This window comes from Hydractinia symbiolongicarpus, chromosome 5 (assembly GCF_029227915.1).
Source record: "Hydractinia symbiolongicarpus strain clone_291-10 chromosome 5, HSymV2.1, whole genome shotgun sequence".
NCBI classification, from domain to species: domain Eukaryota; kingdom Metazoa; phylum Cnidaria; class Hydrozoa; order Anthoathecata; family Hydractiniidae; genus Hydractinia; species Hydractinia symbiolongicarpus.
In genome coordinates this window covers 8150390-8165398 of record NC_079879.1, presented here as the reverse complement: position 1 = coordinate 8165398, position 15009 = coordinate 8150390, and the positions used below count along the sequence as shown (strand labels likewise).

Below are 15009 nucleotides of genomic sequence, written 5' to 3'. Positions count from 1 at the left end.
ACAGCTAGAATTTTCCAAATTCAAAAATAAATGCTAGAGGATCGTTATCATAGATTTGGGACACCGACAAACTGTTATTCCAACTCGTTGTTTATTTATGATGTCATGTAACAAAAACACGAAATCATCATTAATGCGATTATGTTATTAGGAATTCTTATATACTTTGTAAATTCTAATTTTAAAACCATAGTGGTTTTTTGAAACAAAAAACACCTCCTCTCAGAATTTTATTACATTTTTGTGATTTATTCGGCTTTGTTTTTTAATTGCAGCTTGTTATTGTTTTGTTTTGTACCTTTCCTGTTTTTTGAAGAAGTTATCTGATGGAACTTTTCTATTACTAACAATGCTCTATAATTACTGTAATTACCCAATCTGTATTTATACTATGCCTTTGATTAGTTCACCTTATTTTGCTCTGAGAATTCTGACAAGTTGGTCGTGAAAAAATACAAGAATGATTGGAATGAAAATTCTTGTTGTATTTGCTCTCTTCGCTTTTATTGAATGCAAAAGAGGCAAGAGAGATGTTTATAGGAATTATGATCAAGCCATAAAACAAGACCGAGAAATGATGGGCAGAAACTATTTCATGGCACGAGACCCGCGACGACAAATGAGAAATGAGAATTATTTCGCGCCACTTGGACGGGGAGACCAATTACGTCAACCAAATGATAATTATTTCTTAGCACGAGATCAACGAATACGACAAATGTTAAATCGAAGATATTTTGTATCGCAGGACCAAGCACGTCAATTTTTACAGAGAAAGCGTGCTTTTGATATCGACGGCTGGTAGGTTGATTGCCAATTTTTAGATTTTTTTAATAGTTAAGTTGCATTGCAATGTGTGAAACTCTTCGGCATGTTCTAATGTTCCAGATCTTTATATGAAATCCGTTTTTTATAGTATAAAGAGTTGTTTAAATAACTATTCATCAGATCCTGTTAGGTACGTTTTTCATTTTTAATATTTTGATTTTTAATTTTTATATAATAAGAAATATTCCAAAGCTTTACATTACACTCTTTTTTTTTAGATGTTGCCAAAACATATGCGTAAGTGATTTTTTATTATTCTGGTAACAAGAAAATAAAAAATAAAAATATTTACTTTTTCTTATTGATAAATTATGACAAACATATTTTTATTCTTAGCGTGTTGCGACTTGTTCCATGTAAAATAAAGGTAAAGATCTTTATTTGTAGCATAATAGCTCTGGGATTGAGAATGGATTTGTAGCTGACACTGTGGACGTTTCAAAAAATTATTTTATAGTACTGCATTGTGTCTTCTCTCAATTGGATTAATATGGTGTGATATATTCCTTTTTATTACATCGTGTCCTTGTTGAATGCAGATGCTTATTTGATTTGTATCTAACGTTGAGAACATTATAAAGTTTCGAATATAATCTAAAAAGAAATATATATTACACACTTGAAGTATGCTTTTATATTTCATGTTATAGTGAAAATTATTTTACACTAATAGTTATCTCGTCTCCAGCCCTTCCCAACTGAAGTTCCATGATTTTTTAATACAAAGAAACTAGAAGGAATAAATTGGAAGTTGTTTTCAATCATTTTTTTTTTAGAACCATGCCGAATCTGATCACCAAAGAGCACGAGAATCAGCATCGATCTCATCTCACCAGAAACATTTTTGTAATATTTTTTTATTGATAAGTTGAACCTTTTATCAAAATAAAATGATTTTTCTATATAGTTTTTAGCCACATGATATAGACTTAAATTAGACCTCCATCATTTAACGCAAACGCATGTGTAAAAACATATATAGCGCATCGCACAAAATGCCTATTTTTTATAAATTAGCATGAAAACGTACCACTACCTGCAATTATAAGACTTTTAAAGAACTAGGAACTACCGGAAAGTTTAACCCGGTATACTGATTTTAGTTTTTATAAAAAACAACTTTTCTCAGTTTTTTCTGTCTCACTCAAAACCCTGATTCGGTCTACTTCTTCATATCATTAGCCGTGTTTTGATATAAGTGAATATTTGTTATCTTTACTGCCTTTAAATGCAAGTACACTGTATTTCCTTGCTTAATTAAATTTTCTTAAAATAAAAAACTCCAGAGGTAGTAGAGTTACGAAACACTTAAAATTAAACCTTAGCGCCCAGGCCCCCAATGGTTTTTGAACTACAAATGTAAACGTGGTGGATTATGGTAGTCAAGGAAAATCATGTGAGTGAATAATAAGCAATTTAATACACTATATTCTCCAAGGTTATACATTACTGACTTCAATACAACAGATTAGCACACCTAGGAAAATATGCTTATAATCAGGAGAATGCGATTAACGTTTTATCTCCTATTGATTACGCTCTGCATCACTTCTCTTTTGTGTAGAAATTACACCACATCTTTTTTTGCAGAGATTATTTCCTGACAACATCAAAACAAACTAAAAAATTTGGTTGTATTCGTTACGCTAGAGTCGCTAGTTAAATATGATGCTCCAGTTCCTGAGTTTTCTAGAATACCCTACACCATAAAATTCCGAATTTCTAACAATCGTTTTGAAATAGGGTATTTCAGGTGACTAGGTAACCCTTGGATAGGATAGCCAGATGTTAAATGACTTTCTACACGACCTGATCATTATTCTATAATTGACGTTGGAACAAGATCAAAACATAATTCTGATAAGAAAATCGTGATTAAAGTTATATGTAAATTAATCCAAATGATTTTTATGTTTATAAATTTGCACATATAAACAAAAAGTTATATTGTACAATTCCCCTTTTTTCCTAGGGCTTGTTATTTTGTTTGCATTGCGAGTAAGCTATTCCAATTCCATTCGGCCTGATGGGGGCGAGGGGAATACTCTTGTTTGGTTATCGGACAGAATTTTGAAATTCTTTCTTGGATTAGAAAGTAAATGGAATTTTAAGCAGACAGACTGTAATTTTGTATAAATCTTAGCATGTAATGACATCATGGTGTAAAATTGCTGACCTAGGCATAGTCATAAGACTAAGTCTTATGACTATGACCTAGGCAAAAATGTGTTGCTACCAGATGTGTCAAGTTTAATTTCATTCTTAAACTTTTTAAAAGTTATGAAAGAGTCAGAATCCTGAGCCTGTGGTATTTTTTGTCCTTGAATATTTGTCAAAGTTGATTTGAATTTGATACAGTTATTTTGAATTCGTTTCGTTGTTTTTTTATTCCGAAATTATTTATTTTTCCTGCATGTATTTAAAGTTTGATTTAAATAACGAACAGAATGTGAAATTGGTACTTCCAACAAGTAGACAACAAGTAAGTAAAAAGTAAAAACTTGTAAGCTTACAAGAGAGAAGCTTAAGCAGTCCTAAGGCAAAATCTTGTGTTGTCTATAAAAAATAGTTATTGTGAAGATTAATTAAAGCTGGTGTATTTAAATTTAAAAAACACGAATACTTTAACTACAAAAACTTTTGCATATAAGTAATATGAATAGATTGTGTAACTGCACGCTTTTGCGAATCGATGCTCTCAAAAAAATTTGCTAGAATTAACTTTTGCAACTCCTAAATAGTTAATCTTAAAAATTCACAGAATTAAAACGTAAATATATAGAAAACATAGATATAAAAAGTAAAGAAATGGTTGTAACGGGTTATATATTTGCTGCATAATTTTAAATTTGCAGTATTTATCAACTTTTTACGGTTTTAACTGTGTGAATTATTTTATGTAAAAAAAAGACATCAAATATTTTTGTCTGCGATTTTCATACCACCCCTGTTGGATATAAATTTCCAATCTAGTTCCCAGCGCCCGTTGTCTCTTTTTTTCTAAAACGGCAAATTTTGCTGTTTAGACCAAAAACGGGACATTGGGCGCTTGGAACAAAGTTGTCACATTTTCTCTTTTTTAATTAAATATAATTTTATTTTGAAAGGTCTTTTATACGGAGTAATCTATTATAATTGTCATAATAATCCAAAATGTTAATTTAGTTGAACTCATTTTGCTCTGAGAATTCTGACAAGTTGGTCGTGAAAAAAGTACAAGAATGATTGGAATAAAAATTCTTGTTGTATTTGCTCTCTTCGCTTTCATTGAATGCAAAAGAGGCAAGAGAGATGTTTATAGGAATTATGATCAAGCCATAAAAGAAGACCGAGAAATGATGGGCAGAAACTATTTCATGGCACGAGACCCGCGACGACGAATGAGATATGAGAATTATTTCGCGCCACTTGGGCGGGGAGACCAATTACGTCAACCAAATGAGAATTATTTCGCGCCACGGGGACGAGGAGACCAATTACGTCAACCAAATAAGAATTATTTCGCGCCGCGGGGACGAGGAGACCAATTACGTCAACCAAATGATAATTATTTCTTAACACGAGATCAACAAGAACGAGAAATGTTGAATGGAAGATACCTTGCATCACAAGACCAAGCACGTCAATTCGTACAAAGGTCACCCTTGAAGAAACGTGGATTCAATTATCAGGCCTGGTAAGTTGATTGTAATTTACAGATGTAATAGTCATAAAAGTGACATTGTACGTACTTTAAAACCCTTGGGCATGTTCTAAAGGTGAAATGCGTTTTTATATAGTTCAGAGTCTTGTAAAAATGAACAACCATCAGATCCTGTTAGGTATGTTTTTCATTTTTAATATATCTTTTTTATTTTTTTTAATATATATATATATATTTTTATATAATGAGAAATATTCCAAATCTTAACATTACACTCTTTTTTTTAGATGTTGCCAAAACATATGCGTAAGTGATTTTTTATTATTCTGGTAACAAGAAAAATAAAAAATAAAAATATTTACTTTTACTAATTGATAAATGATGACAAACATATTTTTATTCTTAGGGTATTGCGACTTGTTCCAAGTGAAATAAAGGTAAGTGCTTTTTCTGCAAACGGGAAAAATAATAAATAAAGTTTTTCTTATTTCTACTTCATAAAGTACTATTATTTTTACCACTCAGTGTATTCTATTTTTAGCGTACTCATGTTTTTTCGATGTAAGAGAAGGTAAAGAGGACTTTTACTTGGCTTGCACCTACTAAAGTTAGGAATTCAAATATAGCTAACTCAAATATGGCTAATGTGAAAATAAATGCATGTTGTGCTTGCAGTATTGAAAAGAAATTTACCTAAATCACATTTTTCATTTTACACTCTAATGTGATGTCATCCCCAGCCCTTTTAACTAAATTATTAAGTTGATGCTTTTTTTTACAAATAAATTAGAAGGAATGAAATTGAAGTTTTAAATCAACTTGTTTTCTATTTATTTAGAATCTTGCAGAATTTGATCATCAAAAAAGCACGACAACTGCAGAAAACATTTTTGTAATATTTTTTTTATTAATTAAACTGCACCTTTTTAACATTTTATTATTAACATAACCAACCTCGTCCCCAGGCTCGTTAGGCTTTTATATCGTCCAAATAAAAAGCCTAACAGGTCCTGGGGATAAGGTTGTGACATACCATAGCTTCGATAAGCTTCGATCGTTAAAAAGCCTATTTTTTTCAACGTGATACAAGAGTGATTCTGCGGCGCGCATAGGCTGTGTGATCGACGTGGTGTTTGGAAGTAAAAATAGAAGTTCCACCCATTTAAGCGCTAGTACATCAGAGTAAGCTGGGTAAACTATCTATGATCAAGGCAATTTCCCTCTTTTTCGCACCAAACTCTCCTTCTCGATTTCTTTGACCCGTTCTATAAAGAATTCAAAAGACATTAGATTTTTCGATTGGACTCAATAGCATCTTGGATTTTTAGCTTTTCCGAGGTCAAACATTGGTAACCTTTCTCTGCTTGCCTTTCCTGCGACCATTTTGGTTAAGCGAATCTTGATATGCTTTCCCCAAGTACACTTTTCTTTCGTGGAATGATACGCTTTGTTTAGCAGACATTGTTAAAAAAAGTCCAAATTCATCAGCATTGCAAAAGAATGTAAGGTAATGAGGTTTCAAGCCAAGAAGCCGTCATTTTTTTCGGTAACCGACTTTGCCTCGTTGGAAATAGTCTTGAACAAAATGAAGAAGGGAGGATCACTGAAAACTGGTGTGCAACAACGCAAAGAATTTTGATCATCTGTTATGATATGGCTACGAAAAATTCAAAAGGTATTTTGAATTGATTTTTGAATGTTATGAGTCGCCTTGCTGTAATCTATATATTCTAAAACTTGTTTTGAGAAAAATAACCGCTGTAAAACCAACTATTAAAATCATTAAGTCAAAATGGCATTGAAATTGGCCCACCACGTATACAGGAACACATGGGAACCTTTTATTGGAGAGAAATTAATCGCAATAATCCCAGTATGCCAAGTTATTTAAAACTCTAATTTGACTATATATGTTGCTAATGGCGGAAATATTCAAGCCCCAGGGCTTTATGTCTGTTATAAAAAAATGCTTTATAAGAATATCAGGCTGGGATTTTAATTTAAAAACAAATAGATCTATTGTTTGGGACAATAGGGAAATAAAAATAATAATAATGGTAATTTTGATATTAAAAGTGTGTATTGAAGGAAATAAAGAGTATATGGTCAACTAACACATAAAATTTTTGGTGTGTTTTTAATTACTAAGATCTTTTTTCATGACCGGAAGCCGATAGGTCATGTATTCAAAAACATGACTTACCAAAATCCAGCTAAATCAATATTACGGACTAGGAAAAAAAGTGTTTCATACTTTGGAAAAGAAGTATTTTTAATCAAGGAGAGAAAACAGACATTCAACACAGCATGTAAACGTTTTTAATAAAATACTTGTGACCGTAGCAAGAACCCACAGGTATTATGGCATTTAAATTGTACAAAAAGAAGATTTTTTTTTCTTTAATTTGCGGATATTTTAATTGAACTAGTCGGGGGCTGTGGATAAATCTACGGGGTTCACCGCCCTTTATTTACCGCATTCTTTTGTCTCCCCACTGCGGCTACCATTTTGTGTGACAGACAGATAGACGGACAGACGTATACGGGTATTGTAATATAGATATATATTATATATATATACACTTCATCTAGTAAAAGTTATTAACGTGTTAATATTAACGTGTGTCCAACGTGTGTCATTGAAAATTGTGTTCCGTATAAGCTTTACACGTTGCTTTTCTATTATATTCAAAATTTTTTTTCGCAAAATTTTTGACGAACTTGCAGTTTTAAGAGCTCAAACATGTTTCAAAAGAAGAAGATTGTCACGCTGCTTCTTCTGGTGTATTTTTTGTCGTGCAGATTGGAAAAGTCGACCGACAGATCGAGATTTGCTCCTAAGAAAAACAACAACAAGCGAAGATTCTGCTCGCCAATCCGTCTGTACGCAAACCATTGTGCTACATTTCAGCTTAACATCTCAGGTACTGATATTCTTTTGTCCGGCGATGTCGAATCGAATCCTGGACCGTCCTCGTGTTCCCTGTGTCTGAAAACGGTTCGCAAAAACAGCAAACTCGTCAGCTGCTGTCGATGCCAACAGAAGACTCATCTCCGTTGTGTCGATCCTAAAAGAAAATCTACAATAACCGACTGGATGTGTCCGAACTGCTTGCCTTCCATCCTACCATTTTGCAACGTCCGAGACCTATCCCAAATCGAGCAAGAAGTCGCTCAACAACAGCTCCAAGACCTTCAACTCGAACAACTCAACCAAAACAGAAACTTGTTTAGTATCGCTCATCTCAACACTCAGTCAATGGTGTCTACATTCGACGAATTTATGCTTTTTGTACACAAGTACGATTTTGATGCGATAACCCTCACCGAAACCTGGCTAAAAGACAACCCTTTCCTACTCGAGTACGTAAAGATCGAAGGTTACACAATGTACTACCATAATCGAGATAACAAGCGTGGTGGTGGTGTAGGCGTTTATATCAAGGATAATATAAAACATAAATTGCGCAAGGATATCGTCAATATCAATCCAGCTCTCGAACATTTATGGGTTAAAATCGATGGGAAAAACAAACACTCGAAGCTACTCCTTTGTGTCGCCTACCAGCCGAACTTCACACACCAAGAAAAAGCAGAATGGCTCGACAACTTCGACCGCATCATTGGAAACGCTACTCTCGACTGGTCAGGAAATGTGGTGATAACAGGTGACTTCAATATTGATCTTTTGCAGAACTCTCAAATTAAAGACTCTTACCTTGAAACCCTTCGATCGTTCGACCTCACTCAGCATGTCAACTCTCCATCACGAAAAGGATTATCCCTACTCGATCATATCTCGACCAACTCCTCCTGCAAAGTGAAATTCTGTGAAGTTCTTCCAACACCAGAAATCAGCGACCACGATGCTGTATTCGCTTGCATCAATACTCGTGTAGCCAGATTTGAACCACGGTATAAGATCATTCGTGACATGAGAAATTTTGACCTGTCGGCGTATGTTGCTGACACCGCAACCATCCCTTTCAATGTCGTTTATGCAACTGATTGTACCGATGACAGCCTAAGCACACTCAACCATCTACTCTTTGAGTGCATCGAACGTCACGCACCGTTGAAGAGAATCAAGGTCACCCGTCCTCCGGCACCCTGGATGAAAGACTTAAAAATCACCAACCTACAACAAACTTGTCACGAAAAGCGTACTTTAGCCCACCAGACTCAGTTGAATGCCGACTGGAATGAATTTCGAAATGCTCGAAACGCTCTAAAAAGACAGATAAAATACACCAAAAAGACTTTCTACCGCAGACTTCTTTCATCGAAAAAGCCTAAAGAGGTTTGGAAACTAATCCACCGATTTCTCCATCCAAATAAAAACGTTATAAACATCCAACCCTCCGAACTAAACGCACATTACATATCTACGGCACCCAGAATCCTTGGATCGCAACCGACATCTAAAGAAGAAATTCAACTCCTTCTTCAAGACCTCGTTACTGAAGCTGACCAAGAATTCCAATTTCGTCCTGTCACATACGATCAAGTGCTCAGAGAAATTAAAAATCTTCGAAGCGACTGTTCCGCTGGCTACGACAACCTCCCTGTAGCACTCATCAAACCCATTGCTGACCACATCGCATCCCCACTTACTCACATCATCAACTCAGGGATAGCTGAAAACACCTTTCATCAGCTGTGGAAAATCGGCAAAGTAACACCAATTCCAAAAACAGAACAGTCCATTACTCCAGACCAATTCAGACCTGTCACTGTTTTACCGATCTTATCAAAGCTTTTCGAACGTTTAATGGCAAGACAGATCGTTGATTATATCGAACAGAACCATATATACCACCAAACGATGTCCGGTTTCCGCAAGCGTCACTCGACCGAAACACTCTTAATGAAGATTCGAGACGACATCGTTGGCGCGATGAACAAAGGCGAGGTCACGCTAGCAGCATTTCTGGACTATTCAAAAGCATTTGACACTGTAGATTACAAAACCCTGTTGATTAAATTACGAAGGATAGGCTTTTCCAACAATGTTGCTATGCTGATGTTATCGTACCTCAGTGACCGCCGCCAATTCGTTCAGATAGACGACAAACAATCTGACTACGGAACAGTGTTATTTGGGGTACCTCAAGGTTCAATTCTTGGTCCTGTACTATTTAACCTTTATACGGTCGACCTACAAGACAACGTCGATGGTGGGACCACAAACCAATATGCAGACGTGGGACCACAAACCAATATGCAGACGATACAAGTATCTATGAACATTGTAAGACTATAAACATACAACCTACAATCAACAACTTGACTCAACGATTAGACCAGCTGAAGCAATGGTCGACCACAAATAATCTTGCGTTCAATAACAGAAAAACGAAAATCATGCTTTTGTCAACACCGAGAATGGCAAAACTTCACGACCTCATGAACCCCAACCATTCAACATTCCATATCCACCACTCGGACCAACTGATCGAACGTGTTACCGTTTACAGACTTCTTGGCATCCAGTTCGATCAAAATCTAACCTGGGAAACCCATATCAATAAACTCTCTCAATCAGTTTATGCGAAACTATACGTTCTTCGCTATCTTCGTCGCACAGCAACATTTCGTTTGCGGAAGCAACTGGCAGAAGCCCTTCTAATTTCGAAAATTCACTATTGCTGTTCATTGTTTTGGAACCTGCCACTATTCCAGCTGAAAAAACTTGATAAACTATTGTGCAGAATTGCGTCTTTTGTAACGCTGAGATATTCCACGCTCGAGGATGTAATACAACTTGGTTGGCTACCAATCCAGCAACAAATACACTTTGAAATTTTAAAACTTGCCCACAAATCGATTCACCAGGATAAGTTTCCATCGTATTTGAAAGGTTTCAAGTTGAGAATTGCTGGACGTGGAACTCGTAATGTTGACGAAGTTATTTCTAAGTATGAAATCAATGTGTCGGAGAAATTGTTTCTTGGTAAGGCAAGTCGCCTTCTAAATGATCTTCCCAAAGCTATCAGGGAAGAACCTGATCACAAAAAATTTCGTACTTTTTTGAAAAAATATTTATTAGACCATGGTCTTGCGATTTTTATTATGCAACATACCTATTTTGTTCATTTGCTCGATTGTTTTTATTTCTTAAGCCCGTCGATTAATAAATATATTTAATATATGTATATTTTTTTTATTATATATTTTGGTGTATAATTTTCATTTTCGTATGTTCTGGTCTTAATTCTCCGTCAGAATCTAATATATCGATGTCTTTCAATCCTTCGCCACTTTAAACTCTGCTAATCTTGTCTACAGTTTTACAGTGTCTTTTTTATAGAATAACTTATTTCTTTATTTAAATATTATTATTATTTTAATAGGACGAATAGCCATTGTAAAATATGGAAGTGCCTGAAAGACAGTTAATAAAAAAAAAAAAAAATAAATAAAACAATATTACGGATAGGTTGCATAAGACTATATAAAAACAATAGGATAAATGTTAAAACAAGATAAGTGGGGAGAAATAAAACTATGAGTTAAAGAAGATTGGGAAAAAAAGATGGAGCATGGCTGAGGAATCTATGATAAGGGGGATGACAGAAAAAATTAATCAATATATCGGTAAATAGGTTAAAAATGTGTATAAAACTTAGTAAGTAAATATTAACAACATTAACGTGCTGATAACAGAAAAACTTGAAAACAAAACTACGAAAGAAAAACGGGTTGGTAAGGAAGTTGCTAGTGATTCATCAATAACAGTCTGTTAAAAAATATTTAAAAACTTGTAGACATTTGGATAACGACATTTCATAACAGTAAAGTTTCAGCTCATACTGCAGGCCACATATCTTTTCATAACAGCAAAGTAACCTTTTGAATTTTTTACGTCGTCGTTGTACTTACATTTTTCAACAACCAAAGTTTAACCACTTGAAGATTTGGCGCTATTTGCTAAAAAAATGCTTTTGAAGCAGTTGAAGCTATTGACAGTTGTTCATTCAGTTTAAATATAGATTAGTAACATTGTTCCCGTATCTAGGTTTAATATCACGTTCGTGTGAAAGTTTATTGATAATGAATTTCATAATCTACTTTTTCTGATGGTAAGAATGTCGTTTTGGATATTTCTTTCGAGTACATATCAAAAATTCTTCCACCCAAAGACAACAACATAATGGCGATACAAACAACCCCAATGTAGAGCATCACTCCACCCACTAATTTGCCGGACACACTCGTCGGTATAATGTCGCCATAACCGACACAGAGAACTGTTTGAATCGCCCACCACATCGAGTTTGGTATGCTGGTAAAATTTGTATTTGGTTGTTGATATTCGACAAAGTACATGGTGCTTCCAAGTAAAATGCACACGATTAAAACGACAAAGGAGACGGCGACAACTTCATTGAACGACGTCTGGACAACTGAGACTGCTGCCTTGACTAAGCTTGAAAGTCTCGATATCCTTACAAGACGAAATGAACGAAGGATTCTGGATATCCTAAAAGACCACAACCTTAAGTAGTAATAAGGACATGCGTAAAATGCCAAAAACAAGGTAATCGAGACAGCTTCGACGAGATTTAACGTCATGAAGAAAAATTCAGTTGGCCATGGGTTTACAATGAATCGTATTAACAGTTCTGTTGCAAAGAAAATATTTAAAGTAAGTTCTACGACATGTAGATTTAAGAGATGCTTCTTTAATTCATCATGTTTAAACTGTAAAAGAAGTTCAGTTTCCACACAATATATCCCAATTGAGATTAAAACGAGAATATAAGAAAACAAGCAATAAAATGAAGCAGCCAAACTATTACTAGATTTTGGATTGTCAAAAAACGACCAAACAAAATGTTTAATCTTTCTGTAATTTGGAGGCATTGTCCTCCGCCGTTTAAATAAGTAATTCTCTCGCTCTTTCATACTTTTGATCGCGGTACTTGAAATGTCGTAATAATAACATTCCTCTACAAAATCTTCCATACAAATCATTGTAGGGCACACTAATCTTCCACTGGATTGATAATAAAACAAAATGGCTTCGAAAGCAGCGCGGGATCTGTTGATGAATATTTGCTGACTTCGTTTGTTGTATAGTAACAATCGTTTTTCAAATGAGCCAAGCAGAGTTTCAGGATACTTGTTTAGTGTTGAACTAAACGTCTCATAAATGGTACCGCTCACGTTGATAACAATTTTGTATCGCCTTAACAAATGATTTACTTCATAAACTTTGGCTCTCTTGTGTCGACTGCTATCGCTGTTGCTTCTGAACTGATTATTTGGTGTGAGATTAGTATGAGACAAACGAGCTTGGTTTGACAAGGAGGATCCAAGAAGCATTTTGCTGATGTGTGATGTAACTAGTGCACAAAATATTTGTAGCCAAGACAACAACAATTTCTTCTTTTGTGAATTAGTTTTTTTCCAGAAGTTACAACTGAACAAAATTCTCTTCTGATGTAGAGTTTAAAACTGAATGATAAACAAAAATGATTATTTTAGTTTCTCACACTACCGCTGCGATTTTCAATTTCATCAACAAATTGATCTGGTGATATTGTTTCATTCAAGTATTGATATCATACATTTATTCAGAATCTGACAGCGCAAGATTTCCAGCAATTTACTAAATTCAGTAAAAGCAGTAAGAATAAACACTAGATCTAGTTTTTTTTGTTTTTTCTCTCTTTTTGGTGAAATCATTCGCCTTTTACTACCTATTTTTAACATATTCAGTATTTCATTAATATTGAATTAATTAAGTCAATATATTTTAAAAGAAGATTTATCAATCAGTATAGCAAAAATACCAAATTATTTACATTTAGATTTCGTCAACTTTTTTTAACCATAGCAACATTTAACTAAACTGAATCAGTATTATTTCTTATCGCAAGTTTTATTAGCACGAATGGTTAAAATATACCCTACTCCCCAGCCTTTTCTATAAACCCAGGGGTCTAACTATATCGAATGAAAGCGCAGGTAAATTTATAAACGAGGAAAAATGTTATATATAATAATGCCATTAATGCTACATATTAATCGGGAGAAATAAACATCCACGAATTATTATATTGACAAATTTTGTGATAAATGCTTTCGTGAATAAATAAATTTTTGAAATAAGGGATTCAACGATACAGAATAATTACTAAAAGGTTGTTTTCAAACATGTTCAAACCTACAATATGCATTATACCGAACATACAATATTATAATAAAAGAATATCATCGCGCGCATCCTCGTCCCCAGAGTTCGATGCTTGTTGTCAAAGCCGCTAGCGCTTACTCGATAAGGCCCAATGTAAAGGAAATCAAGTTGTTTCCAAGTGGTAACTTTAATTTGCAACTTCATGCAGAGAATAACATTACTTTAGGGGAAGAAACTTTAGCCGAATTCACAAAAGTTTATGTTCTATGAATCTCTGACGTGGCTTATTTGCGAAAGTTTATGTACCCGGCCAAAAAAATTCACATTAAGTTGATACGTTATATTTATGATTTACTGATCTTAAAAGACATTTTAACAAGCCAACGATTGACGACGGAAATAATACCTTTTGAAAATTTTTAAGGAAATTTCTCGTGATTCAGGAAAATTAATTCTTCCGAAAATCCTGAAAATTCTAGATTCTGAAAGTTTACGTTCGCGAAATTTTTGAAAAGGCTTATTTGGGAAAGTTTATGTTTGCAGAATGCAAAAATTTCGCGAATTTCCCCATTCGCGAAAGTTTCTGCCTGCGAAATTTTCTTCCCTTAAAGTACAAAATTTACTAGCTAAGAGACTGAGTGTCGCTCACTACACGTGTCACTTGTGCTACAACCATTTTGTTTGAGATCATTTCCCTGAACAAAATAATTTTTTACACAATGTGAAAAATGTATTTTTCAAAAAATGGATATCACATCTTTTAACTTATTCATATCAGGATGTGGTTAGAAAACATGTTTTATTAATTTACATGTTTTAGTTACAATAAAAAAGTCATTTTGTCATTGAATGGACATTTATCCTGCCTTAATTAAGAAAATTAAAAGTGCGATAACTTCGGTAAAAAATTAAAGTTATTGAAAACTTGTTTAGAGAGCACTTTTAGACCAATCTAATAAAAGATATTTTTGCATAAGACAGAAAAATTACACAGGCATTTTGAGAAGGAGCGAAACTTACAAGTTTTGAGCAAATAATAAAAACAATTATTTGTATTCTAAGTCGCAACCTAAGACTTGGTTAAATCTAGGTTCCACTAAAGATAGTGGTGTAAAAATTGATGTTGTGCGCACATTCCGCCTCTTTTCTGCAATTAAGATGTCTAGCTGTTATGAATTGATAACATGAATGAATATTATGAATGTTAACCAATAGAAATACAGTATTAACATGATCTTTCCACGGCCTGCTACAAAGTATTTTCCCGGTAGCAAGAACGTCCTCGCGCTTGCGGGGCTAGAATTTCTCTGGCCCAAACTTTTACCTTAAGGCACTCCACGGTCTAATGCAGTGCAATCAACAAACGTGAAGCTAATTATGTGTCAGAAATCGTGTA

General features: G+C 34.3%; 3 protein-coding genes across 4 annotated transcripts; 2 read left to right on the top strand and 1 right to left on the bottom strand.

Annotated features, from left to right (window-relative positions):
- Positions 1 to 400: 400 nt before the first annotated feature.
- LOC130644555 (uncharacterized) lies at positions 401 to 1734 on the top strand. Its single transcript, XM_057450211.1, has 5 exons — positions 401 to 801; positions 917 to 958; positions 1047 to 1065; positions 1165 to 1195; positions 1605 to 1734. Exons 1-4 carry the CDS (start codon positions 461 to 463, stop codon positions 1186 to 1188), a joined length of 426 nt encoding a protein of 141 aa, XP_057306194.1. The 5' UTR covers positions 401 to 460; the 3' UTR covers positions 1189 to 1195; positions 1605 to 1734.
- A 2253-nt stretch (positions 1735 to 3987) lies between these two features.
- LOC130644554 (uncharacterized) lies at positions 3988 to 5401 on the top strand. 2 transcript variants are annotated; one of them, XM_057450209.1, is made up of 6 exons: positions 3988 to 4504; positions 4608 to 4649; positions 4759 to 4777; positions 4878 to 4908; positions 5013 to 5042; positions 5310 to 5401. In XM_057450209.1, the coding sequence occupies exons 1-4, from the start codon at positions 4050 to 4052 to the stop codon at positions 4899 to 4901; spliced, it is 540 nt and encodes a 179-aa protein (XP_057306192.1). In that variant the 5' UTR covers positions 3988 to 4049; the 3' UTR covers positions 4902 to 4908; positions 5013 to 5042; positions 5310 to 5401. The 2 variants fall into 2 exon arrangements, with proteins under 2 accessions (XP_057306192.1, XP_057306193.1); XM_057450210.1 differs by lacking the exon at positions 5013 to 5042.
- A 5772-nt stretch (positions 5402 to 11173) lies between these two features.
- LOC130644553 (potassium voltage-gated channel subfamily A member 6-like) lies at positions 11174 to 13318 on the bottom strand. Its single transcript, XM_057450208.1, has one exon. It carries the CDS (start codon positions 12797 to 12799, stop codon positions 11516 to 11518), a length of 1284 nt encoding a protein of 427 aa, XP_057306191.1. The 5' UTR covers positions 12800 to 13318; the 3' UTR covers positions 11174 to 11515.
- Between the last annotated feature and the right edge of the window lie 1691 nt (positions 13319 to 15009).